This window comes from Scleropages formosus, chromosome 15 (genome assembly GCF_900964775.1).
Source record: "Scleropages formosus chromosome 15, fSclFor1.1, whole genome shotgun sequence".
Lineage (NCBI taxonomy): Eukaryota > Metazoa > Chordata > Actinopteri > Osteoglossiformes > Osteoglossidae > Scleropages > Scleropages formosus.
In genome coordinates this window covers 17,757,062-17,782,460 of record NC_041820.1, presented here as the reverse complement: position 1 = coordinate 17,782,460, position 25,399 = coordinate 17,757,062, and the positions used below count along the sequence as shown (strand labels likewise).

The window sequence follows — 25,399 nt, the reverse complement described above, 5'->3', positions numbered from 1 at the left end:
TGTTCAATTTTACTAAAAGACCAAAGATATTTACAAAAGGCACAAGGCATGCATGATACAAGCACCATAGGTAAAAAAAATTACTGCTCCATGCATTCTCTGAATGAAACGGATACTGTGCTTAACACATTTAAGAGTACATGCTGGTATCGATAAGTTATATTTGGCACGCTCACTTACATTCGGTCAAAGTTTTCTTAGACAATGTACTTGCCTTTAAGCTTTAAAATAATCATGCTATAGAAAATGTATTTAATGACAAGTTAAAATATTTTTGCATTTCAAAAATAGATCAAATATACTGTACAGTAACTGGCATGCATAGGTATTTTTATCATGGAGTATGTAGTAAAGAGGGAGTGATAGTGTTCATCGATGTCTGCATTTTTACATTGTAAGGTAGTTGATGAATGAATGCTGGAATAATTGGTCACATTTTAGTACTTCTTAGACAGTTGTACATGACCACCTATACTAGATATTGTAACCTTTTGCCATTCTATTGTATTATATATCTGTACATACATATTTCAGTATACTGTTTCTGTCTCCAGGTCCCTGTGACCCAGATTGGTGTTGTTCTGTTTGTAATTAAAAAAGGTAGTTAACAACTAGAGATTATAATGCAATTACTACATAGATCACTGTTAACTTGTATAAATATAGTAATTCTGTGTATGCTCTTCCTGTCTAAGGCTGAAACTACACTGGGTTAATGTCCTACAGCAAAAAACCCACTTTGAGACTTTGTCAGCAGGTGATCAAGGCCTGTCACCATATGGCTGAGGATCAACAGAAAAAGTAATCAGAGAACTGAAACCACTTTGAGCCCAATCCACCAGACTCTCTCCCTAATCAGCAGTTAACCACCAGTTAAGAGTGGAATGGAACAAGGATGGGTTTCTGCCCACCAACAGCCCTATAAATACATCCTTGGTGCTTTTGACCTTACACTACAAAGCAGGCCCATGTCCATCTTTGATGGCTCTCCAAGTAATCAGCCCCTTAAACCATCCCTGACACAGTGATTGCCCAAAGATGTTCTGTACTAGCACTATAGCAATGCTGCCAACAATGCTTTCACCCTTAAAGTATATTTCTTTGAGGTGTTACAGTCATTAGCCTACACTATCATTCTAAAATGGCCATGTGCAGTTTAATAATCTACAGAAACTGCTGCGAAAAAAGAATACAGCCATAGTTTTGTGTGAGTATTTGGCCTCAGCTGGAAGTGACGGAAAATGTGTCCCTGGAAAAACTGGTTCAGCAATGGGGCAGCAATGTCACATACAGAGCTGCCTCTACGGTACTTACTCTGCCTCCTGACCTGCCAGCCTTGTCTCTTTGAGTAACAACTGTGGGACACTAAGAGCGATGCGTCTGAAGACCAAGAGAGGCCATTAATGCATGACAACATGGATCAGGTTCACTCTGTATCATTCATAGAATAGATTGCTAATTATGACAAAAAAAACACAAGAACGTCATATCCTAGGGAAGCAGCTCAATACAGTTTCAGTGGCTGTAAATGAATGGTTTCGTCTAAGAGTGCAGCAGATGGGATCTGAATGGCGTGCGGAGGTTCTTTGCAGCACACAGATGTAGGTGGGCGGGGGGAGGTGGAGTTAAGAAGATCTCTGCCAAGTCGGCAGGTGGGAATGAGTACCACTGGTGCCAGTAACCAGTGACCTGTATGTATGGCACTCATCAGTTCCACATGCTGAGATGCCAGTAGCACAATTTTTGCCAAGCGGATGGGGAAGTGGTTTGTGGAAGGTAGGGGCTGCCTCACGGTAGCCTTAGGAGGGCGCTCTAGGACTCCAGCAGGACATGCCAGCGGCAGACCTGCTGCCCCTGGGACTCCCTCATGTCCTGCCAGTGCAGCTGCTCCTCCTGGCCGCTGCTGCTCTGGCCCAACGACACCCAGCCCACCATCTCCTTGCGCTTCATGCTGCGCCGGCTGTAGATGGACACCAGCAGAGTGACATCAGACAGCTGAAAGAGCGCCACCTGGAAGACAAATGTCTCTTTGTAGACAGGGTGAGGCTGACCACGCCGGATGGATGTCTTGCAGCGTGAGATCTCCTGGCCTGCTGAGTCCAGCAGTGTCAGCTTGCCATAGGTGTCTAACAGAAAGAAAGAAAGGGGCCGTTTAGCTACAAAACACTCTGTGTATGTGTCTACAAGTAGGAAGCAAAGAACTGGCAGTATAACATTCTTCAAGTGTCTGCAGTCTTGTGACATGCACTTTGCCTGCCCACATTCTGCAGGGGAGTGTTCAAAAGCATCAGTATAAAAAGAAAAAATACGCAGAGTGAATGCATCAGATGGCAGTATCTCATTCTGGCAAGACACCCTTTAGACTAGAGAGCCATCAAACTACATTGTTCCACTGTGGTGGCACATGACAAGGATTGAAATCAGGGGTTTAGTCAGCTCTCCTCCACTTGTTTTTCCAACAACAATAATTCCGCCACTCTGCGTTCCCCAAATGCGGTCTCCCGGTGCGTGTCAATCTGCAGGTGGGCGTGCACATTATTCAGTAACATGGCCTCGGCCTCCCACTGGAGAAAACGTGGGTGAAACATCCGCCAATGAGGAAGGATGTGCCCAGGCTATGAGCCTCTGAAGAGCCTCAGTTAGGAGGGCGCCTCACAGCGAAAGCAGGCACACGCAGTCAGCGTGATTCAGTATTCAATAACATGCTGCACGTCAGCCTCCAGCGACTCAGCCAACATGTCGAAAGCCAACTCACTGCACGAGCCAGAATGTATACTAATGCGGAGACTTTCAATGCTTTCTGCAGACAGGCTCATGCTGTTTCTTAACAAGGATCAGTTCAGCATGTTCATAGTCAGTGATCATCAGCAATTTGTTACTGTACTATAACCATAAATGGGTAATTAATAACTGTGGATTATAACTTAAAACATTCATCAAGCAGTTAAGTGCGAGGTCCAGTAAGAAGTATTTGACTGTGTGCATGCAAGAGAGTATGCGTGTAAGACAGTTTGTAAATTTTTTCAAAACCTAATTCAAAATTTCCGAACACAGACTTTAGGGTCCTTAAATTTAAAAATAAACTTCCTGTGTCAGTGTGCATATGAGATAGGCTCACCTGGTGGCCTGTTGACCGCCAGGTTGCGGAAGTGGCTGCCCTTGATGAGCTCCACAGAGAGGCGCCCAGTTGTTGCATTGTAGGTCAGTCCGATCAGTAGCTCAGGCACCCCACCGTGGGATAGTGACTGGGTGGATGAGGCACTGTCACTCTGGGACATGGCAGACAGGCTGTGCTGGGAGTCTGTAGCCTAGGGAGTGGGGGGACACATGGTCAGCCGTGCTTCTGTGATGTACTGCGCCAGTCTTTCTGGGTTAGTGTTCAAGCCAGTTTGTTGATGCCAGTTTGAGTTCATCTGCAGTGCTTCATACAGTCAGTGCTGCAGAGTTAGAAATGCTCAATATGGTCAGTTTTATTAATTTTTCAGTTCACACAATGTGCTCCTCACCTTCATGTCACTGCGAGGCTCCAGTGCTATTGTGGCCTCCATCTCTCCCATCAGGCTCAGATCCTTTAAGTAGAATACCTTCTCACCCATCATATGCTCACGAGCCATTTTCTCCACAGCATAGAGGCGGAAGCGCAAGGCAGAGCTGCCCAGATCTGCAGGGTCCAGCTGGGAGAAGCGGAAGGTCTCGCCGAAGTGGGGTGTAGACCCACGCTGCACTCCCGTCTTGTGACGCTGCTTCTTGGCCGGGAGCAGCACTACATGTACCTGCCAGGTATCCATACCACTGCGCTCCTTGTCCGGAATATTTCGGGCCATTACCACAGTGAGCAGCAACTTCCTGGATTCTGCTTTGTAATCCAGGATGACAATGAGGTCGCCACATCTGGAAATAGGCTGGTGGGCACTGGAGGGTGGGGTTCTGGATAGGGCCTCCCCAGCTGTCTGCTCCTTAGGAAGACACATACTCTTCTATAACACAAATTACAAATCCTGCACTTCCCAGTATTACCAGAAACGGTATTATGGGCTTGTATTGTATTATTTTAAAGTTTTAAGTATTTTAAAGTACATACAGAGACAAAGATAGACAAACTCACAGAATACTGTCATTCTACACAATATCTACAGTGAAAAGGTCTGATTGTAAGGCCCACTATTCCATAGTGCTAATCCACAAACCCAGGATCACGACGGTGAGATGTTCATGCCCTTCCAGGAGCATAGCCACAGCAGAGAGCCATTACTTACACCATGTTCTATATCCATAGTGCCCTTTTACCAGTGTATTGAGTCTGTTTGATCATCAGGGAAATTCAAAAGTGTTGCAAACCTCTCACTGGTTCTGAGAGAGCCAGAGCTGCTCAAAGGTCTGCCGTCTTGGCAACAGGACTGGGTCACATGACCATGTGGGAAGCTTGGCGCACACACACAGGCTGGGGTGACAACCACACTCCGAGCCATCAGCGAGGACAGCTCTGCACCATCGTTGCCCCTCCCAATCCTCATCCTCTCCTGCTTACACCTCTCACTCACTCCAACTGGGCTGGTAATTGACCGTGGTGCATTAGCACAGAAAATATCCATTAGCAACACTCCATAACACTTCAGATCAACACGATATTTGTAATGTTTCATAAATATTTATGACAGTGCTATTTCTCAAGGCTGCAGAGTGAGTTATAGGACCTTTGCTGTGCTGAACAGAGCAGCACTATCTCTCCTGTGCTCCTGTTGGTCAGACCTTAAACTTTATTAATGAGCAGATCATGATATTATTACAAAGGTTTAAACATTACACTTTTACACTACTGTATTATAAGAAAGATATGCGCTCCTACGCTATTTTACTACCTCGGGAGTCCATGTAGAAGAGCTGTCTGTGGCATCGTTGTTGCCCTGGTAGTCCTGGTTATCCAGAGCTGTCTCCTCCTCTGGGCTGCCGTCAGCCCTGCTTTGGCTTCCCTGAAGCTCTTCTGAGGCCCTGCAGAGGCTGAGCTCCTGCCCTTCCATTGTGTCCTGGGAGCCCAGAGAGCAGCATTCTTGGTCTCCATGGGTCACAGCATCCTGGTAGCTCAGCCTACTGAGTCTTGTGCTTTCTGAATGAACACAGGAACAGCAATCACATGCAGCCGCTGTTTAGACCAGCACACTATTGTTGCCATGGCTGTAAGTGATATGTACTATATACTTATAGCATCAGTGTTATACTAGTGTACAGTATATGTGTAACTTTATAGGCAAGCAAATAAATATAATACATAATTTAAGGCCATGCATCAAAAAATGAATGAATCAAATATTATGTTCACGAATATAGGAAAATATAAATCTTTTACATAAAAATTTGACTGATATAGAAGTAAATAGTAATCCCATTTTCCAGCATTCAAATCTGATTTATAAGAATTCACAAAGTATACTGAGAAGAACTGAATTGTATTGCATCTCCATTCACCCCATTCTACAGGTCTAGGCTGCAGTGTTTTCAATGGCTGAGAACATGTTGTTCTTTCAGTAAGACAATCAGTTTCACCGGAGTCAGTGCATGGAGGTCAGCCACATTCACGGTCGAATGAAGCACTGAGCCGAGGCAGAAGACTTCGATGACTCATGCCTGCCGGTGTACGTCGGCTCTGATTGTACTCCAGCAGAGCACCACTGTGCCGAGCTGTGTTCCCAGGGAGCACTTCAAACATTACCCTTCATTAGAGCTCCAGTGTGATGATGAAGACCCATTTGACAAGACACACCCTCCTGAACCAGGAGGTTATCATGCTTTTTCAAGTAGTGACACTCTGAAAGTGTGTAGGGGAAGGGGAGAATATGTTTCCATACTGTTGCATGTGCAACTCACGCTTTTCCTGGCTCTGACAGGTAGTCTGTTTCTCAGACAGACAAATTATGGTCAGCCAAGGCTGACTGTGACTGGCATGTTATCTAGCACACTGGAGACAGGTCCATTCAACCTGGCCTGTTCAGTACGAAGGGCACGATGTGTGAACACACAGTCTCTCACCTTAAGAAATTCTTCACATACAAATCAAAACAATGTTTCTAGGTTCCACACAAGTGACAGTACAACTGCATTAAAACTACAGAGAGAAAACTCTATTACCCAGCTACCAGGCACTGAGTCATATTTCAGACAGATAACATTTACCTGTTCAATCGTTATGCACAAAAAGTCAATTGAAAAGCCACTTTATGCCTTTCTGTCACTCTCCTCCTCAGTCCTCATAGCTGTGCCTGTACACCCACAAAGCAGCATCTCTCTATCTCTGCAGGAAATAGCACACAGATGCACAGCACTGCCAAAGCAACATCTAAAATTTGGCACTGGGGGCTAATATAACTGCTAGTGAGAAAGATTAATGATGACACCGGCAATAACAACAATAACAACAAGAGCTCTCGCCTTCATCCCTCTTTCTGCCCCTCCCTCCTAGTACCTTCACAGTCTGAGGGTTCTGTGCTGCCCTCGTCCTGTTCAGAGAGCAGGCGTGAGAACCCGTGGGCCTGTCTGGCCATGCCCTGTGCTCCGCCCTGGGCCCGCCCCAAGCGGAAGCCCTTTGAGCGGGACCGAGAGACCCCGAACTGCTTTGCCACCTCATCCTCGCTGTCTGAAGATGTGGACAGATCCTCATCCTCGCCGTAGCTGTGTACTGCATGCACACACACATAAACACAGAAGAGAAAAGGAGAAGAACAGGTTCTTCAGGAGGGAAGAGGCAGACCAAGATAAGAGGACAAAGCCACAGAGAAAACTGACTGAAAGGGAGATGACAAGCTACGAAATCATGGGAGGTAAGCTGTCGGCAAGATAAACAGAATGGGAAGTGGGATGCGAGATCCAGTTCTAACAAACAGGACAAATTGAACTGGTATGAGAGACTATTAATTCAATACGGACAGACGGGGGGTGAACTTCAGTAGTGAAATAAAGGTTTGTCAGAGCTGTCAATCAAGCAGAGAGAGAATCAGTATGGATGAAGTGAAATTAAATTATGCGGCACAGGAAAAATTCACACGCTATGGGAGGCGAGACGTGTAACGGCAAAGAGGTGGAACTCACAACATGCGCTCCCTGTCATGTTTGCTGCAGTACCACATTAGGAAACCTCCCCAAAACAACTATCATTGAACACTGCTAACCAGGGCTGTAATATTATGAATGCATGATACACATCATCTCTGGAACATAGAGTCAATCCATACCTGTAACTCCCATATGCGCTGCCCAGCATGCAAAGGTGCACCTTGCCACCCAAGCCCAAAGGGGAGTGAGAGCAATGAGAACATCACCATGGAAACCCTGGCGCGTGGGCCTGGTGCCGAGTCGCAATTGATTTCCTATCGCCCACTTCCCTGCAGCTCCATGGGGCTTCTGGGCCTGTGCTGAGCAGCCACACTTGCAAAGACCTCCTAGCACGAATGCACAAAGAGCTCAGCAAATATATTTATGACCCTTTGATCTCCATAACAGGGAGGGAATAGCCTCGCTTGTGAATCAGACCTTATGACTAAAGTGTGTGTTTGCTAAGGGAACAGGGCTAATGCTGCGGCTTGCTGGTATCCACACAACCCAGGAGAAGGGAGGGTAAAGTGGCCAGCGCTAGAGAGCCCTTTGAGATGGCCTATCTTGTTGTTGCTACAAAAAAGGCAACACACTTCAATGACTAATACCACACATGGGATCATTTCTTTAATCTGTTCCCACGGCAAAGGATGACCAGCTGGTGCCCCATTGCTCCAGGAAGAATGGCAGATGTGTCCTTTTTCCTCTGGAAGGAGCCTGGCTACTGCAGGCTACTCACCCCAAAGATACAGGGCGAAGCGATTTGATGAGAAGATGCAGACCAGTGCAAGACGGAGTACAGGAAGGCTAACATGACAGCACAGAAACACGTGTGGCGTGGGAGAGAATAATTATGTGTTTCAACGTGTATGTGTATGTATGCATGTGAATGTTCCTGTTCACATTTTCAATGCACTGCAAAACCCTCTAAGCTGTGACACATTCCACCCTGCTGAGCAAACCTAGTCATGAAACAAAACACACACACACACACACACACACACACACACACACACACACACACACACACACACACACACATTTTCAGAACCGCTTGTCCCATATCTTATCAAGCTCTCAAAAACAGACTGATAAAACAGAAACAAAAAACTCAAACTATTTTAAGTCGGGAGACCATAAACACACGGTTTTCCATAATGCTACAATACTGCAATCTCTCAGCCAACAAACAGTGTTTACCTTTATGATTTCAGGGTAATCTTGTTGACAGTCATATTTAAGTCTTAAAGACATGTTGCACACACCCAGAATATGGAAACCACCTTGGTCACAAGTTACCATGCCAGGGCTGTAGGGTTCTACATAGATACCCTTCATAGTGTAACTTGCCGCATGTGGAATTGCCATATTGTAGTAGTGTCAGTCTAATTCCACCAGGTGGTACCACAGATGCAAGGTCTACAGCTGGGGCCAATATCTGGAGGTACTTAGTAATACCAAGTGGTGGAGGAGTTCTTACCAGAATAGTGTGAGGGCTGCGGGCTGAGTCTGCTCTCTTCCAAGCCAAGGAGCTCGCTCTGCAGTTCCTCATTTTCTTCAGGGATGGTGGACAAGCGTTCATCTATTTGCTCTTCTGTCAAGCCCAGCTGGACAAGCCGTGCGCGGATGGCTTCTAGCCTCTCTTGTGTGTTCACGGAGGTCAAATCTGGATGGACCTCACTGCCTGTGGAGCCCACCTCTGGATGAGCAGGATGGGCAACCTCCTGCTCAGTACTCACTGAGGACTCCTGGCCAGCCTTGCTTGGGCTTCCAGGCCCAGAGCCCAGGCTGAGGAAGGCGGAGGAAATGGCCTCCGAGACCTGAGAGAACCAGGTAGCCAGTGCTGTGCCCGGATCGCTGCCTTCTGTCTCCCGCAAGGCTGACATGACGGTACTTCGAAAACACACTGACGCTCAGGGCAGCTCAGAGGGGCATGGCTATTGTGTCTCCACCTTTGGAAGGAGCAGTAGAAACGCTAAGTGTGTAGACTAATTGCCCGGCATGTTTGCTTAGGGAGTAAATTGCTTTTTTGCACCAATATAAAACAGGCTTTCTAATGAAGGAGCAAAACACACGACATACTGACGCAAGTCCTCACAATAGAAAAGACATTCGTAGTCAAAGTTGAAATAAACTTTTTTAATGAGTAATTTATGATTTCAACCCTAACTCAACGTATAACCCTATGTTTTGGCTAGGACAAATCTCGGACAAAAAATACCGAAAGGAAGATCACAGCAGGAGGACCTTAGAACAAGGTGTACATTTCGGCTCAACGGGAATGAAAGACTGGTAACAGCTCAATGAGACAGCTACCATTGCTGTTAGAAAAATGTGTCTGAATTATCGGGGCAAAGAATCAAATTAAAAAGGCACATGTTTTAACAGCACAGACACGACACAGCTCACAGGAAAAACTTATGGATTGTTTATGAAATTACAGAACCCTTCCAGCATAGCAACAACAATGGTTTCAGTCTAGCGAGGTCAAAGCATCTTTGAGAATCTTAGTGACTCACGGATTGGGATTAATACCCAACATTCCCAAAAAGTAAACAATTAGATCTACCACATGTGAAACAAAAATGGTAACTTGTGTATTTTTAAAAAGCGGTGTAGTAAATGTATTGAGCACGTGTTTTTTAGAAAAGGAAGTTAATATTAACATTAAATTTCATTGTAGTATTCTAATTTACTTTTTAAAAATTTAAAAGCCAAGTTGAAGCCTTGGCTACTTGTTAGAGAAGGAAAATCATACAGGGGAAATAGTTTTTTGAATATGGCCAGAAGGAATACAGTGCGCCCAGATCAACACTGCCACACCACAGCAAACATGACCACGGAAAAGGTTACATGAAGACAGTATAGCTGCACCTCCCGAAATACTACCATATGAAAGGAAATGCAGCACGAAGGTACTTTATGCTATTGAATGAAAGTTTCAGGGAACTGTGACCAGGGTGCTCCTAGGGTGAAAAATGACAGCACAGGGAATGAGAGTTAAAATGTGACTGCTCACATGAGCAATGTAAAGGTGAGCAGACAGGACAGCCAGGAGGAAAATGGATGGTGAGCCCAGTGACTGTAAACCCAGCCCACTTCACTTATTCGACTCCTCTCACCCACCCCTCTGTAGGCCCTGGCACTCACCCAAGCCCTGGTGGACCCCACCCTTGCTTCGAGAGCCCCTTCCCCTGCTGTACCGCTCCAAGCAAGGCAAGCCACCTACACGAGAGAAGCACAGCTTCCTGTTGATGAAGAGGAAGATGACGGCCAGCAGCACCACGAAGACGCCCACTGCCGACAGGAAGCCAATGGCCTCAGGGGTTACTAAGTGAGAAGAGAGACATACAGGTCAGACCACTTGCAAGAAAGGAGTGGACAGTAGTTTAACACGTGAATGGAAGCAGCAAATTCCAACTGACAGAGTACCTAGATGAATGGATGAAAACAACTAATAATTTAAGCACAGACTGTGCTAATTACCTTGCATACTCTATGTCTGGAACTGTTTACCACTCAACACCACTGGTGGGTATTACCAAGTTACATTTACTTCAGAACCAGTTTGGTTAATTTCTGGTACAAATTATTCCTTTAACAGTAATTTTTGTAGATATTTTTACTTGAGTGCATTTGTAATGAGAAAAGTATTTTACTCTTTCATTTCACTCATCTATTTGCTATTTTCCAGTTTTTCTCATTTAATGTTTCAACTTTCTCCCTTTAAAACTGAGTCTGTTTTACTGTAAACTATTAGCAACACCTCTTCACTGTTAGCTGACTTATCCTGTGGCATTCATGTCAGCTGTCAGTCACAATTTTTTTTCTACACCACTCAAATCACTTTGATTGCAACACCAGCACCATGTCTTTACTGTCAGCTCTCTGGATTTCATTGGCACAGAGTATGTGTGTGGCTAAACAGCAATGGACTGATGTGTCCAGGAGTACCCAGGGTGTACTCCTCCTAGTCTAACACTTTGTGATTCCAGGAAAGGCGGCTGATCTCTGTGACCCTGATAAAGATGAGAGATTAATCAATGAATATCTATATTGTTCTTGAACTGAGTTGTTGGGCAAATCACTTTTCCTTTATTAAGCTCATGGACTATACAAACAGAAATAGCATTTTGCCTTACACTAACATGTAAACAGCATGTATTTGAAAAGAACTTAAAACACTCAGGTTAAAACACTGAAACTCATTTAAATATTGTCAAAGTATTATTTGTTATAAGTATTCTGATTTCCTTATAACTGCTACTGGAGATTTGAAATTAAACATTTAGTTTTAAGAGCTGAGTTCTAAAAAGCTTTTAATGGTATGTTAATATTTATTAATATTTTAATTAATATGCCAAGTAATATGCTAATTGTACATGCATTGTAAAGGACAGAGTAACAGTCACCGATAACAACACACAAATAGTATTAACTTTTAGGTGGTATTAATTAGGAGGTTAACTTTGTTTCATTTTGTTTCCTTCATTTCCACGTTTTACTACATTTTGTTTTATTTTACAACAAATCTGCGAGCGCTAACTCTAATTTTATATAGATGTATATATATTTTAAAAAATTACTAGTAATGATATCCTGATAAAGTTTTATGCAGCTACTCGTGTGATGCACATCGATTCATATGGTGGTAAGAAACAAACCAACTTAAGAATCACGCATCTGCATCCAAGTCTCTCATTCTGCTAATGTAATGCACACATTTTATCTTCTCTGAGATGTATGTTGCTTTGGAGAAAAGCATCTGCTAAATGAATAAATGTAAATCTAAATTTAAATGTAATTCTGTGAACTCCTTTTGGCATTAATTACAATGTAATGCTGAAGGCAATTTTGAGTACTGTGAACGAATTTTTCTCTATTCTAGTAAAGCTGAATAATTACTTCCACCTTAGCATTCTTCCTCGTTTATGACACACCACTTCCTCCCAAAATAGCCTGCACTGTGATTACGTGTGGGGTTTTCTGACCTGAAGCTAAAAATCCCCCAACCATAAATTAGCTACTCGTCCATCTATATTTCATCATGCGTTATCATCTTTGTCTGCCAAAAGATCCATTTATTCATTTAGTGGACACTTTTCTTCAAAGTGACTTACAATGAATACTCTGCTCTATTTAGCTGACACTTTTTCATCCAAGGTGACTTACAGTGCAAGATACACAACAGTACACTACCTACAGCCAATCACTCATCTATGCACCAGAGCAGTATAACACACTCACACACACAACCTATGGGCAATTTAAAGTCATTAATTCACTTGAAACATGTCTTTGGACTGTGGGAGAAAATCAGGGTACCTGGAGGAAACTCACACAAACACAGTGAGAATGTGGAAACTTGACATTGCACAGGGATCAAACTCTCATTACTCATTGTCCTCTCGCTCTATCAAGACAACAGCACTATTCACTGCAGTAAAAAGTAGCCATTTAATGATTCTAAATAGCTTAGTTTGCAAACCTGAAAATGCAAGTCACCTTGGACAAAGGTGTCAGTTAACTCACACACTGGCTGAAATAGCTTGCCCCGAGCAGGGTCGTGGCGAACCAGAGCCTAACCTGGCAACACAAGGCTGCAGGGAGAGAGGACACACTCGGACGGGTTACCAGTCCGTCGCAAGGCACTCCAAGCAGGGCTGCAACCCCAGGCCCACCAGAGAGTAGGACCCAGGCAAACCAGCTGCACCACCATGCTCCCCACAGTGTCAGTTAAATGTTTAATTTTATTACCTAGAGGGTTTTGGTTTTTCCATTTGTTTTGCGTTTCATCAATCTAATTAGGTTTACTCATTTAGCTGACACATTTCTCCACAGCAACTTACAACATTAAGGTACCTCCAAGCATTTACCTACTTATACACCTGGGCAATTTTTACTGGAGCAATTCAGGGTAAGTGCTGTTCTCAAGGGTACTACAGAGTGAGGTGGCAGTGCTAACCACTATGCTACCTGCAATCTCAATTAACAGTAACTAATTTTATTGGTATAACAGATTTAATTTATTGGGAAGCCAGAGATTTAATTTTTCCATGAGTCAAATCAGTATAATGAAACTGTTAATACTGCTGAAGACTTGGAATGTTAATGAGCCTAATTTTTAATTTAAAGTTAAAAGTGTCTTGGTACCTGACTAGTTTTGACCCGATACATTTTTAATTTTACTCAAATAGACTCTTGGCTCTGTGCCACTACCTGAGTTTTTTTTAAAACCTGCACTTTTACTTAAGTATTGTTTTTGACTGTAACACCCACCTCTACTAAAGATGGATCCATGACTGATTATGTTAAAGGATTCAAACTATGGAGAATATTAACACACACACATTTTCTGAACCGCTTGTCCCATACGGGGTCACGGAGCCTAACCCAGCAACACAGGGCATAAGGCCAGGAGACACACCCAGGACGGGATGCCAGTCTGTCACAAGGCACCCCAAGCAGGACTTGAACCCCAGACCCACCGGAGAGCAGGAATGTGGTCCAACCCACTGCGCCACCGCACCCCCCTCGAATATCAACACCCTTGCAAACATTTTCACTAAGGAGTCTAGGTTCAGCCTTCACACTACCAAGTGTATGTCTGTGTGTTGAAAGACCTCTTTTAGCCTTTGCTTGAGTATGACAGAGTCGTGAGTTTTCGAGTACAATGTTACCTAACTGTCCAACGGCTATTCAATTCACTTCCAAAATTGACATTGTCCTTCCTGGCAACATTTCACTTACTGCCTCTGCTTTAGCTGTAGGCAGACAATAGCTCCAAGGCCTGTCTCTCTGTCACACTCGATATGTCTACATTTTGATGTCTGCATGAGACAGACAGAGAGAGAGGAAAAATCTTAATTTCCAGTTAACTGATGTGTGGCCATTCCAACCTGGCGTCCCAGACTTATGCCTCAGAATCTAAAACTGGGCACGCTGTGGGGGTCACCTGATGTACACAGATAGAGAGGAGTTCGAGGGCAGGTCATTAATTCTTGATCATTCTGGGCAAGTCTGGGCAACATTCTTTCGCAGCCTGAAGGAACATGTGAATTAAAACCAATGAAAATACCAAGACGACAAAGTTCACAAGATCACTGTAAAAGCCTTTCACTATGCAAAGTACATGAACAGTATGAGATTACAGCTGTTGTGTAGCATTACTAACAAATGTTTGACATTAAATGATTTTCATTTGATTTTGGGTTTAAGACTTTATGTAGACAACTGTAATGGTATTCATGCTATAAATGCTGTTTATGCGTTTTCAATAAATCACATTAAACCTTTATGGTTTCTTTCTATAAGGACTAAAAAGACTCAATCAATATTCAAATTCATATTCAAATCCAGCTGCTATAGTACCCTTGAGCAAAGTACTTACTCTGAATTGTGCCAGTAAAATTTACCTGGCAATAATGGGTAAATCATTATGTGTCTTAATATTGTAAGTTTCTTTGAAGAAAACTATCAGTTAAATGAATTTTTCTTATAATTATTATTATTATTATTATTATTAGTAGTAGTAGTAGTAGTAGTACTGTTGAATCTTCTGCTTCAGTTATGATTTACATTCAACTTTACCGATGAGTGTGATTGGTTGAGATTATGAATGTGATAGGAAGTAGGAAGTGCATAAACCATGGTTGTAAACCATGGTAAAAACAGCTTGAAGGAATATGCTTCTGAGATACTGTAGACGTTAATTCTTTAGTGAGAAAAAAAGCCAGAATGACACCACAGAGGAACAAAAAATCCTTTGGCTTTGAGATACTAATGTGAATCTCTGTTTCAAAATGTCTAACGTAAGTGTCCGATACAAATACCTACCGTGGAAGAAAAAACATTGTGTAACAAAAATGTCAGTCTTAAATGACAAGCCTGTTGTAAAAAAGGTAAATACTTTCTTAAGCCACTGTAGCAATATTTCAATGTACAGGACTCAGCTATATGAAGGTTGAACACATTACTAAAGAGCCAGAAATCCTCCCTGTTCAATGCATGACACAGCAGTATGAACTCTTGAGCTGAGGAGGTCAGTCACTCATTCAAACTCCTATTAAAATGACAACAATCCCAGTGCCCACTTCAATGCGTGGTGAGGGTTTTTTTCCAAGGCAAAGTCTGGTGGAGTAATAAAAGGCAATTCAAACTCGATTACACTGTCAGTCAGAGAAATACTAGCTGACAGACAGCAGTTTAATATTGTCAAAAAGTACATTTCTTCTAAACTGCATCAAAGAACCCGTGTATCAAAGAAAAGCATGGATTTTGGGAAATAAATTGTTCTCGCATCACAGCCTAAAAGCCTAATCAGATTTCTTTTTACCTAGCTGACATCAAAACTGGGGTGAAAAAGAAGTACCTCTACAATGGCTCACATTTCAACATTTTCTTCAATCTAGATCCTTAACTACACAGACAGCCATTAAAGCAAACAAACCATACTTACCCATCCTTTTCTATGTCCATTACTAGCAGCCACATGACAAACTGTGTCGCTAATAAAAAAAGATTTTATCATAATAATAATAATAATAATAATAATAATAATAATAATAATAATAATAAGGACCGTGAGGAACCTCATAACAGAAACAAAATGTGCAAAATTCAATTACGTCACGAAGACTCTCCTAATCACAATCAGTAGAATCTCTGAGTAGGAGACAGGGCAAGGTTGCGCTGGAATGTGGTGTTTGCTCATCCATGAGCCCTATGTGCAGACTGGGTGTAGTCAAAGATACAGCTTGTAGAAGAACACAGACAACTGCAGGAAGGGGTGGGGTTACCACTGTCCAACATCTCAGAGCGGGAAGCTGAGCCATGAGCTCAGACAGAAGTTTCCCCTTAGCTCAAAATGTAGACATTTGGTGGGCAAATAATTCTCTGGCCTTGTTTTTGTTCTCATCTTTCCCTTCATGCCAAGCAGGATGGAGATGCTAGACCTCTGACAGACAGTCATGCTAAACTGAACTATCAATACCCCATATGTCTCTGGCACAGCACTAATCTTATTATAACACAGCAAGTAAATATTGTGCTGGGGACTACGCTGATCCGTCTGGTGCTGAGTGAACAGGGACATGCTTCTGACACCACTTCCCCATGGAGCCAGCACACACAGGGCTGGGGGGTGTGAGAGGCCTGTACTTGTTCCCTCCCACATCTTACCTCCTGCTGCCATTCTCACAGCATAGAAAAGGAGCCACTCCCCACACCTGAGCACCATGGAATGGTCAGTTTCCCTGGAAACCGTGTTCCACAGGCCCAGAGCCTGTGGCTTCACCCACATGCTTGGAACAGAAAAGAGCTGCCTGTTGCCATGGTGCTGCACGTCTGGCGTGATTGAGCTGGATGAGGAGTTATTGGTGTGGGAGTGAGCCTCTGAGAATGGGTCCCACAGAGCCAGTGACCAGGATAAACCACAGTTCTCTCTGAAAGCAGCTGAGCAGAGTTTAAACACTTAAACACACTATCAGCGTGTACTCACATATATCCAGTTATGCATTTTAAAATAGATAAGCTACGTCAGGTCTACATCACCTGTTTAACTCCTCTTCCTACTTTTGATAAGCTTTTTGAGTGTGATTTTCTCTGAAAGTTTAACCATTGGGATGCAAATGCTTCATCAAGGAGCTAAAAAGGGTTCTTTCATTGAAAACAACCATTCATAGTAAAGATAAGAACAGACTTCCGTGGGCTGTTTCCTCTTAATCATCAAGAACTTTTATGGGTTCAAGGCCCAACACCAGACTGTGTCAATGAAAAAAAGCATTTCAGATTGTCTCTTTAGATGTGTGTATCTGTTATATTTTTGTATATTGTTTAAATTCACATTCACCTCCTGCTGGGACAGACACAGCAACTAGAAGTCACACTATAAAATTCAAGTCAGTCACAATTTTAACTTCAAACACATGGCAGCCATTAAAAATACCATATGAGGTAAATGAGAAATCACAGATGAAAAAGAGCAATGGGCGAGGTCACATGTCAAAAACTTTACAGTGCTGAATGCGGAATTTGGAAATATGGGTAATCTGTATATTCAAATGACATAACAGTGCCCCCATATGGAATGATATATAACTGCACCAACTAACAAGATAAACCAGTTTCTGACTTGTGGACCTTCAAGGAACTAACGTTTTGCCAACACGCTTTTCTGAGAATTATTTAGTATTAACAATAATTTAATAAAAAAAGAGAGCTAGTATACCATCTCAAATCATGCACCAACAGGCAGCAATCACAAACAGTAAGTGCTGCTTTAAGTTTTTCAAAAGAACGGAGAAGCCAAAGAAGCTGTACATTATCAAATGACTTCTACATCTATCAGCTTTTAGGCTATCGGTAAAATGCTCCTACTCCATCATCCAGGAACTTACATTGTTTTTTAAATTACTTATAAATATGCCTTTATTTCTTATAATTAAGCTGGTATTGGGCACTGGTGAATTTTGTGTGATGTGCAAGATTTTTAAAAAAAAAAAAGGGATTGAGGTCCTGTTGATGAGGACCAACAGTCTGGTGCAGCTCTTCATTGGGATTTCTCATTTACACCATGTCGAGAATACTCCTGCCTGGGGATTCAGAACACCCAGGTGTGTGCATGAGGCATCCCAGCTTACCAGAGGAAGAGGCTATCTCCCCTTTCCATCCACAAGCTAGTCAGTGGGAGAGAGTCACTTCACGGTGCCACTCTGTTCTCATCTAAAAAACCCCAGCTGCTTCCTACCCCATGCAGCTGTATGGGTTGCTGGCCTTTATGGCCTTTATATTATACATATATGTATTACATTATATTCATTCATTTAGCAGACACTTTTCTCCAAAGCAACATATAGTTCAGAACAAAAGTGCATTTTACAACAAAACAGACAGACAGATGTAGACGCACAATTCCTGAACTATGGTCACTTAGTTCAATACCTCCATTTTGTCAGCACACATTAGAGAAGGACATGCACTTTCGTTTACTCTGAGGTGTACACTGCACTGGAGAAAAGCATGTGCTAAATGAATCAATGTAAATTTAAATTTCAGCAACACAAACAGCTCCACGGGCTGATAGGCAATAGTGAGGACTTCTCGATGGGTACATTGCAGCACCGTGGACTCTTTCTCTCACTTGCGCTAAGCAGATCAAATGCACCTGTACATTCTCAGTCCCCTTGCTGGGTATTTGTGACCCCACTGTGAGTAAGAAAGTATAATAAAGAACCATGGCTACAGCTACAGCAGGATGTTGACAAAGTTAAGGTAGCGCTTACTATTCACAACTGCTATGTGTCAGCACACTGGGTGAAGCTTTGGTGTGTGGCTTGAAATGTATGCTAGTTCTATTTATTAAAAATGAATGCTATATTCCTCTCAAAAACGTTCGTAACGATGAAGAAGTAAGTTGGGGACCCAGTATATTGACCAGGCTCTATTCTCTATAAAACAACAATAAAATATGACCATAGGTAAACTGAACTTAAATAAATCTGAACGGTTACTGTAACAAAAAGTACAACCTGTGTAATGATGCGAATGTGAGCTCGCAGGACTCGGTCTGTAGATGAAGCGTTCTTGGATCCTCTGTAGATGGCAGTTATTTGGCCGGTCCCCTCAGATTCTTCAGACCTTAGACACAAGCTCCTCCAGCAGGGCACCGATTGACTGGAGTGCCCTGCCCACTCTGGCGGTCACTCAGCACCTCAATCAGCTAATGTTTCCTGCTCCACAAAGCACAACATCCTCCCTGGGATCTCACCAGACTAAACAACCAGAGAACCTGTTGACAACCAGTCCTCTTTGCAAAAGCTTTCCAAAGCTTGGACTCTGGTCCAGCTCTGTAGGAGCTAAAGCCGGTAGCGTCAAGCTCCAGCGCGATCTGCTAAAAATGGAGGCTAGGGGTTAGGGTGTTATTTTTCACAGCACTCTTCTCCAGTGAATTCCTATAAACTGAATCACGCAAAAAGTCGAAACTGTTTCTTTTCCTGCTTTGGGACTGTAGGTGCGTCAGTGTGTATAATTAAACAGATCTGCTATGCCCACAGCTGGGTAAATAACACACCCTTGAACACACACATGAGCTGGACTACTACAGCGATCAATGCTCAGAAAAAAACTAACAGGGAATCAGAGAACGGAAAAGTGAAGGGCCCTTGCATGCGCAATATTATCAACAAACCACGTCAACAATCCCAAGAGATGGAGCCAATGATTGGTCCACATGTAACCTTCCAAGGCAGTGGAGACAGTCCCAACAAGAGCCGAGGAGCAGTAAATACACAACTACTCAGCACTGCATTCCGCACAGTAAATGCGATTTCCTCCTTAGGATATGAAGGATTTCCTCTTCTGCTGAAATGAAAAAGCACTTTCCCTGTGTAGATGAAAATCCCACATCTAACAAATTACATAATTTAACGACCTCCAAAGACAAAATAAGCCTAAAAAATCCACGGCACTTTATCGTATGACACAATTTCATAAGAAACTAAAATCTTGATGGTGAACCTCAACAGCCAGAGTACAAGAAGAACTGTGTATCCAGATGATCCATTATACCCTGACAGTCATCCATCCCCTGCTCACCTGTATTCTTTTACTGTGCTGACATCCACACCCATGCATAGCATTTCACTATTGTTCTAGCAACATAACGTACATACAAGCTCTGCATCAATCCACTGGACGCCCCCTGTAGTAGCCCCTCTCCATATATACACCCTACCACTTTTATAGGGTTCTGCCCTTCATTCTCCCTCCTTCTTCCAATTCCCCACAAAGACTAGGAGCATAAATTACACATGGTCTGAAAACTAGGCCATTGAGAGGCCTTCCTCCAGCACCACTGCTATTGCACAACAGCTCAACACATGATACACTGTCTTCCATAAACAGAAGACAAAGTTCCCATGTGGAGAACCCACCTGTACCCTTCCTAAACTAAATCTGCCTCTTCTAATATATTTACAAAATGTACAGGAATAGCATACATGTATTTTTATTCTTTAGCAATTGATGAGTGGTGCTTCAGAATATATGTCGCATCCTAATAGAGTTTTCTAAATGTGTACATATATTCAAAAAACCAAACACAGTTTAGAGCTACACTGATGCATGTGTGATGTTAGAATGCCTTTACAATGTTGCCCGATGTTCTGAGGCCTCCCAGTGGCAAGATCCTATGGTCATCACACTGAGGGTTCATCCTGATGAACACTAATAATCGTCTACGGCAACCAAACTGCAACACCACCACCACCAGAGACTCAGAACTCCCGCTGCTACAATAACCTGGTTTAACCTCATCTGTCAAGCCCTCCAACCTGCTTCAGTTTCTCCATGGGACTCTAGAACTGCCAATCTGCTGTGAGGAAGGCTGAATTCATACCAGCCTACGCCTCCCATCTCTCACTCGCCCTCCCGGCTGTTTCTTAGATGACCTTAACATCTTGTTGAGCTCTCTCCCAAGGGACAACACTCTGTTGATTCTCCTGGGTGACTTCAACCTGCATGTTGACGACATTCATGCAAGCGGCCTTCTGTCGCTCCTACAGTCTTTCGACCTCTCCCTGTCCCGGTCCCCTGCTACTCACAAAACAGGCAATTGCTTTGACCTTGTCTTTTCCCATAACTGTGGCTGTCCTGTCCTCTCTGTTTCTCCGCTGCATGTCTCTGATCAGTTCATCTCCTTCCAACCCTGCCTCACCACTAATCCCTCTCTTTTTCCTGCACCCATTGTCACCTTCCGCAGCAATTTAAAATCTCTCTCGCCTTCCTGCCTTGCCTCTGCCACACTGTCCGCTCTCCCTTCTGCTGCACAATTCTCCGATCTATCAACAGACCATGCTACTAACATTTTCCTCACTGCCCTATCTTCCTCTCTGGATTCTCTCTGTCCACTGTCTTCCAGACCTGCACGCCCCAGTGCCACCCCATGGCTGACTGATACATTACGTGTTAACAGGACCAATCTCTGGGCTGCAGAGCATCGATGGCAAAAATCAAATGCACCTGGATGTCTACAAACAACTCTTAGCTACTTTTCACTCTGCTGTCTCCTCAGCTAAAACGACCTTCTTCCACAACAAAATACAGTCTGCAAATAAAAAACCACACAGAATCTTTGCCACCTTCTCATCCCTTCTGTGTCCTCCGCCGCCCCTTCCTCCTCCTTCTCTCACTGCCAATGACTTTGCTTTGTTTTTCAGATACAAAGTCAATACAATCATGGACAAGTTCTCAGCATCACCCTGCTCGGTTCACGCTGGACCTCCCTGCGAAGTCATGCTCTCCAAATTCAAGCCACTCTCCGAATCTGAAATCTCCAACCTGACATCACACAGAGTCACCACCTGTTCGCTTAATCCGATCCCATCGTCACTCCTACAGACCATCTCCCACAACTCTCCACCTTCATCTCTAAGATCATCAACTCCTCGCTCTCCTTTGGCTGCTTCCCATCTGCCTTCAAAACTGCTCTGATTTCACCTCTGTTAAACAAACCCTCCCTGGATCTCAACTCAGTCCAAAACTAAAGACCAGTCTCCCTCCTCTCCTTGCTATCTAAAACTCTAGAACAGGCGGCCTGTGAGCAACCATCTGAATTCCTCATTCGGAACCATCTCCTCCATGGATATCAGTCTGGATTCAAAGTCGGTCACTCCACAGAGACGGCGCTCCTGGCAGTGTCTGATGCTCTCCAGTCAGCTAGAGCCGCCTCCCTCTCCTCGGTCCTCATCCTCCTTGGCCTGTCTGCAGCATTTGACACTGTCAACCACCAGATTCTACTCTCCTCTCTTAGTCAGCTTGGGATCAAAGGAATGGCATTAAAATGATTTGAGGCCTACCTATCTGACAGATCCTACCAAGTGGTCTGGCGGAGCTCCCGTTCTTCTCCTCTGCCTCTCACAATCGGTGTCCCTTGGGGCTCAGTCTTCTGCTCTTCTCGATCTACACCTCCTCCCTCGGCCCTGTCATTGCCTCCCATGGATTCAAATACCACTGCTACGCTGATGATACCTAGCTCTTCCTGTCCTTTCCACCTGGAGCATCAGACATTTCCACAGGCATTGCTGCCTGCCTGTCAGACATCTCTGCATGGATGTCTGATCACCACCTCTAACTCAACCTCTCCAAAACTGAGATCCTACACCTCCCAGCTGGCCTGTTTTCCTGTCACGATCTCTCGATTAAATTGGACAACTCACTCATTTTGCATATCTCCTCGGCTGAGAGTCTGGGAGTGATGATCGACTCAAGTCTATCTTTCCCTCGGCACATTGAAGCCACAACCCGGACCTGCAGATACATCACACATCTGCAACTGTCTCTTTCTCCTAATGTAATGCATAAATTGTATTCTTTGAGACGTACGTCACTTTGGAGAAAAGCGTCTGCTAAATGAATAAATGTAATATGAATACTAATACTACCACGAATACTAATACACACACACATTGTCTGAAACCGCTTGTATGGGGTCACAAGGAGCCTGAACCTAATCCGGCAACACAGGGCGAAAGGCTGGAGGGGGAGGGGACACACCCAGGAGGGGACACCAGTCCATCGCAAGGCACCTCAAGCGGGACTTGAACCCCAGACCCACCAGACAGCAGGACCCGGTCAAACCCGCTGTGCCGCCGCGCCACCGCATCCCCCCTCAATACTAACACAAACATCAATATTAATACTGACACTAACACTAACACAAATACTAACATTTACATTTTACATTTATTTAGCAGATGCTTTTCTCCAAAGTGACTTCCAATGAACTCTAGTGTTACCAGCCCACACACCTATTCAGGAAGGTGACTTACACTGATAGATACTAACACTAATACTGTGTTTTTACAGAGGAACTAGCTTCTCTATAAGACAATATATTATAGAAGCTGCGGCGTGTCTCTAATATGTATTTTTATTCGTCAGACAATCCAAATCGCCCCTCAACACAATGAATGAATGCACAACTCTGCAGCTGCAGGAAATGTATGTATAAATATAACTTTTCTTCTCAATCGTCGAACTAAAAGCTGTTTTCTTTTACATTTTATAATCCCAACTCACTTATCCTGGTACACGGTATAAATAAACGTGTTTTTTTTTTAAATTAGAAAAAAATCACCTCGGACGTACTGCAGCAGATTTAATAAATGCAGCACTCCAACAAAACCCTTAACATCATGTATTTTTTTTCCACGAAAACCGTTGTCAAAAACATTTGTGTCTCTGTCAATTGGCAATGAATAATATAACCCTAAACATTCTAAAAATTTTATAATAATTCATTTTTTGGGCGAAACGATGCAGCGCCGTTGGAATTCTGAGGCACGATGATCATGTACCGGCCGTCTCGCGCATCATCATTACGTGGAAATCAGCGCAATGGTAGTTTTATAAAACAATCCGATTTTTGACTTCAGTAGAACACAGTGAAAATACTCACTATCGGAAGCCATGACGGAAAATGGGGTGATTTCTGGACGGTTTCAAAAGTGCCGATGAGCTCGTCGTGTTCAGGCTTCACCGCCGACGACGGAGAACATTTTTGCTGCCGAGCGCGCGCTCGCGGCCACATCTCTGCCCGCGCCTCCAGTGAACGTACTATAGTACGTTTAATACAGCCCTAGGACACGACTATTAGTATTACTATTATTACAAGATTTATAAGGCGTTTATTACAACCTTCCTAATACTTACTGCGCCCTTCATTGAATCATAACACGCTTCTTACATCCTCCATAGCCTAGGGCACTAGTGTGTATCACTATAGTAATAGTGAGAATGGCTATAGACGAGGCTTCATAAAGCCTGGTGCTTTTATAAAAGTGTGCTGTTGTGTCCGGGGTCTCCTGTCCCCCAGTGACCAGGTAACGCTGCCTGTCTCTGTCCAACTCTGACCCTGTGATCCCCATGGCATGTCCGTCAGTGTAGTGTTGTGTATCACTGCTGAGTATCAGTGCAGTGTTGTGTATCAGTGCACAGCTGAGTATCAGTACACTGCTGAGTATCAGTGTAGTGTTGTGTATCAGTGCACAGCTGAGTATCAGTGCAATGTTGTGTATCAGTGCACAGCTGAGTATCAGTACACTGCTGAGTATCAGTGCAGTGTTGTGTATCAGTGCACAGCTGAGTATCAGTGCAGTGTTGTGTATCAGTACACTGCTGAGTATCAGTGCAGTGTTGCTTATCAGTGCAATGTTGTGTATCAGTGCACAGCTGTGTATCAATACACTGCTGAGTATCAGTGCAGTGTTGTGTATCAGTACAATGCTGAGTATCAGTGCACAGCTGTGTATCAGTGCACAGCTGAGTATCAGTGCACTGCTGAGTATCAGTGCAATGTTGTGTATCAGTGCACAGCTGTGTATCAGTACACTGCTGAGTATGAGTGCAGTGTTGTGTATCAGTGCACAGCTGAGTATCAGTGCAATGTTGTGTATCAGTGCACAGCTGAGCATCAGTACACTGCTGAGTATCAGTGTAATGTTGTGTATCAGTGCACTGCTGTGTATCAGTACACTGCTGAGTATCAGTGCAGTGTTGTGTATCAGTACACTGCTGAGTATCAGTGCAGTGTTGTGTATCAGTACACTGCTGAGTATCAGTGCAGTGTTGCTTATCAGTGCAATGTTGTGTATCAGTGCACAGCTGTGTATCAATACACTGCTGAGTATCAGTGCAGTGTTGTGTATCAGTACAATGCTGAGTATCAGTGCACAGCTGTGTATCAGTGCACAGCTGAGTATCAGTGCACTGCTGAGTATCAGTGCACTGCTGAGTATCAGTGCAATGTTGTGTATCAGTGCACAGCTGTGTATCAGTACACTGCTGAGTATGAGTGCAGTGTTGTGTATCAGTGCACAGCTGAGTATCAGTGCAATGTTGTGTATCAGTGCACAGCTGAGCATCAGTACACTGCTGAGTATCAGTGTAATGTTGTGTATCAGTGCACTGCTGTGTATCAGTACACTGCTGAGTATCAGTGCAGTGTTGTGTATCAGTACACTGCTGAGTATCAGTGCAGTGTTGTGTATCAGTACACTGCTGAGTATCAATACACTGCTGAGTATCAGTGTAATGTTGTGTATCAGTGCACTGCTGTGTATCAGTACACTGCTGAGTATCAGTGCAGTGTTGTGTATCAGTACACTGCTGAGTATCAGTGCAGTGTTGCTTATCAGTGCAATGTTGTGTATCAGTGCACAGCTGTGTATCAGTACACTGCTGAGTATGAGTGCAGTGTTGTGTATCAGTGCACAGCTGAGTATCAGTGCAATGTTGTGTATCAGTGCACAGCTGAGCA

The 25,399-nt window shown here is 43.7% G+C and overlaps 1 protein-coding gene across 6 annotated transcripts; it reads right to left on the bottom strand.

Annotated features, from left to right (window-relative positions):
• On the bottom strand, positions 1-23,855 carry syt16 (synaptotagmin XVI). Of its 6 annotated transcripts, XM_018727289.2 has the most exons (8): positions 23,794-23,855; positions 23,540-23,719; positions 10,234-10,413; positions 6,458-6,670; positions 4,860-5,104; positions 3,507-3,956; positions 3,119-3,308; positions 1-2,126 (listed from the first exon to the last, which is right to left on the bottom strand). In XM_018727289.2, the coding sequence occupies exons 2-8, from the start codon at positions 23,550-23,552 to the stop codon at positions 1,813-1,815; spliced, it is 1,605 nt and encodes a 534-aa protein (XP_018582805.2). In that variant the 5' UTR covers positions 23,553-23,719; positions 23,794-23,855; the 3' UTR covers positions 1-1,812. The 6 variants fall into 6 exon arrangements, with proteins under 6 accessions (XP_018582805.2, XP_018582807.2, XP_018582801.2 ...); XM_018727291.2 differs by lacking the exons at positions 23,540-23,719; positions 23,794-23,855 and adding an exon at positions 15,542-15,560; XM_018727285.2 differs by lacking the exons at positions 23,540-23,719; positions 23,794-23,855 and adding an exon at positions 8,564-9,035 and having other exon boundaries at positions 10,313-10,384.
• Between the last annotated feature and the right edge of the window lie 1,544 nt (positions 23,856-25,399).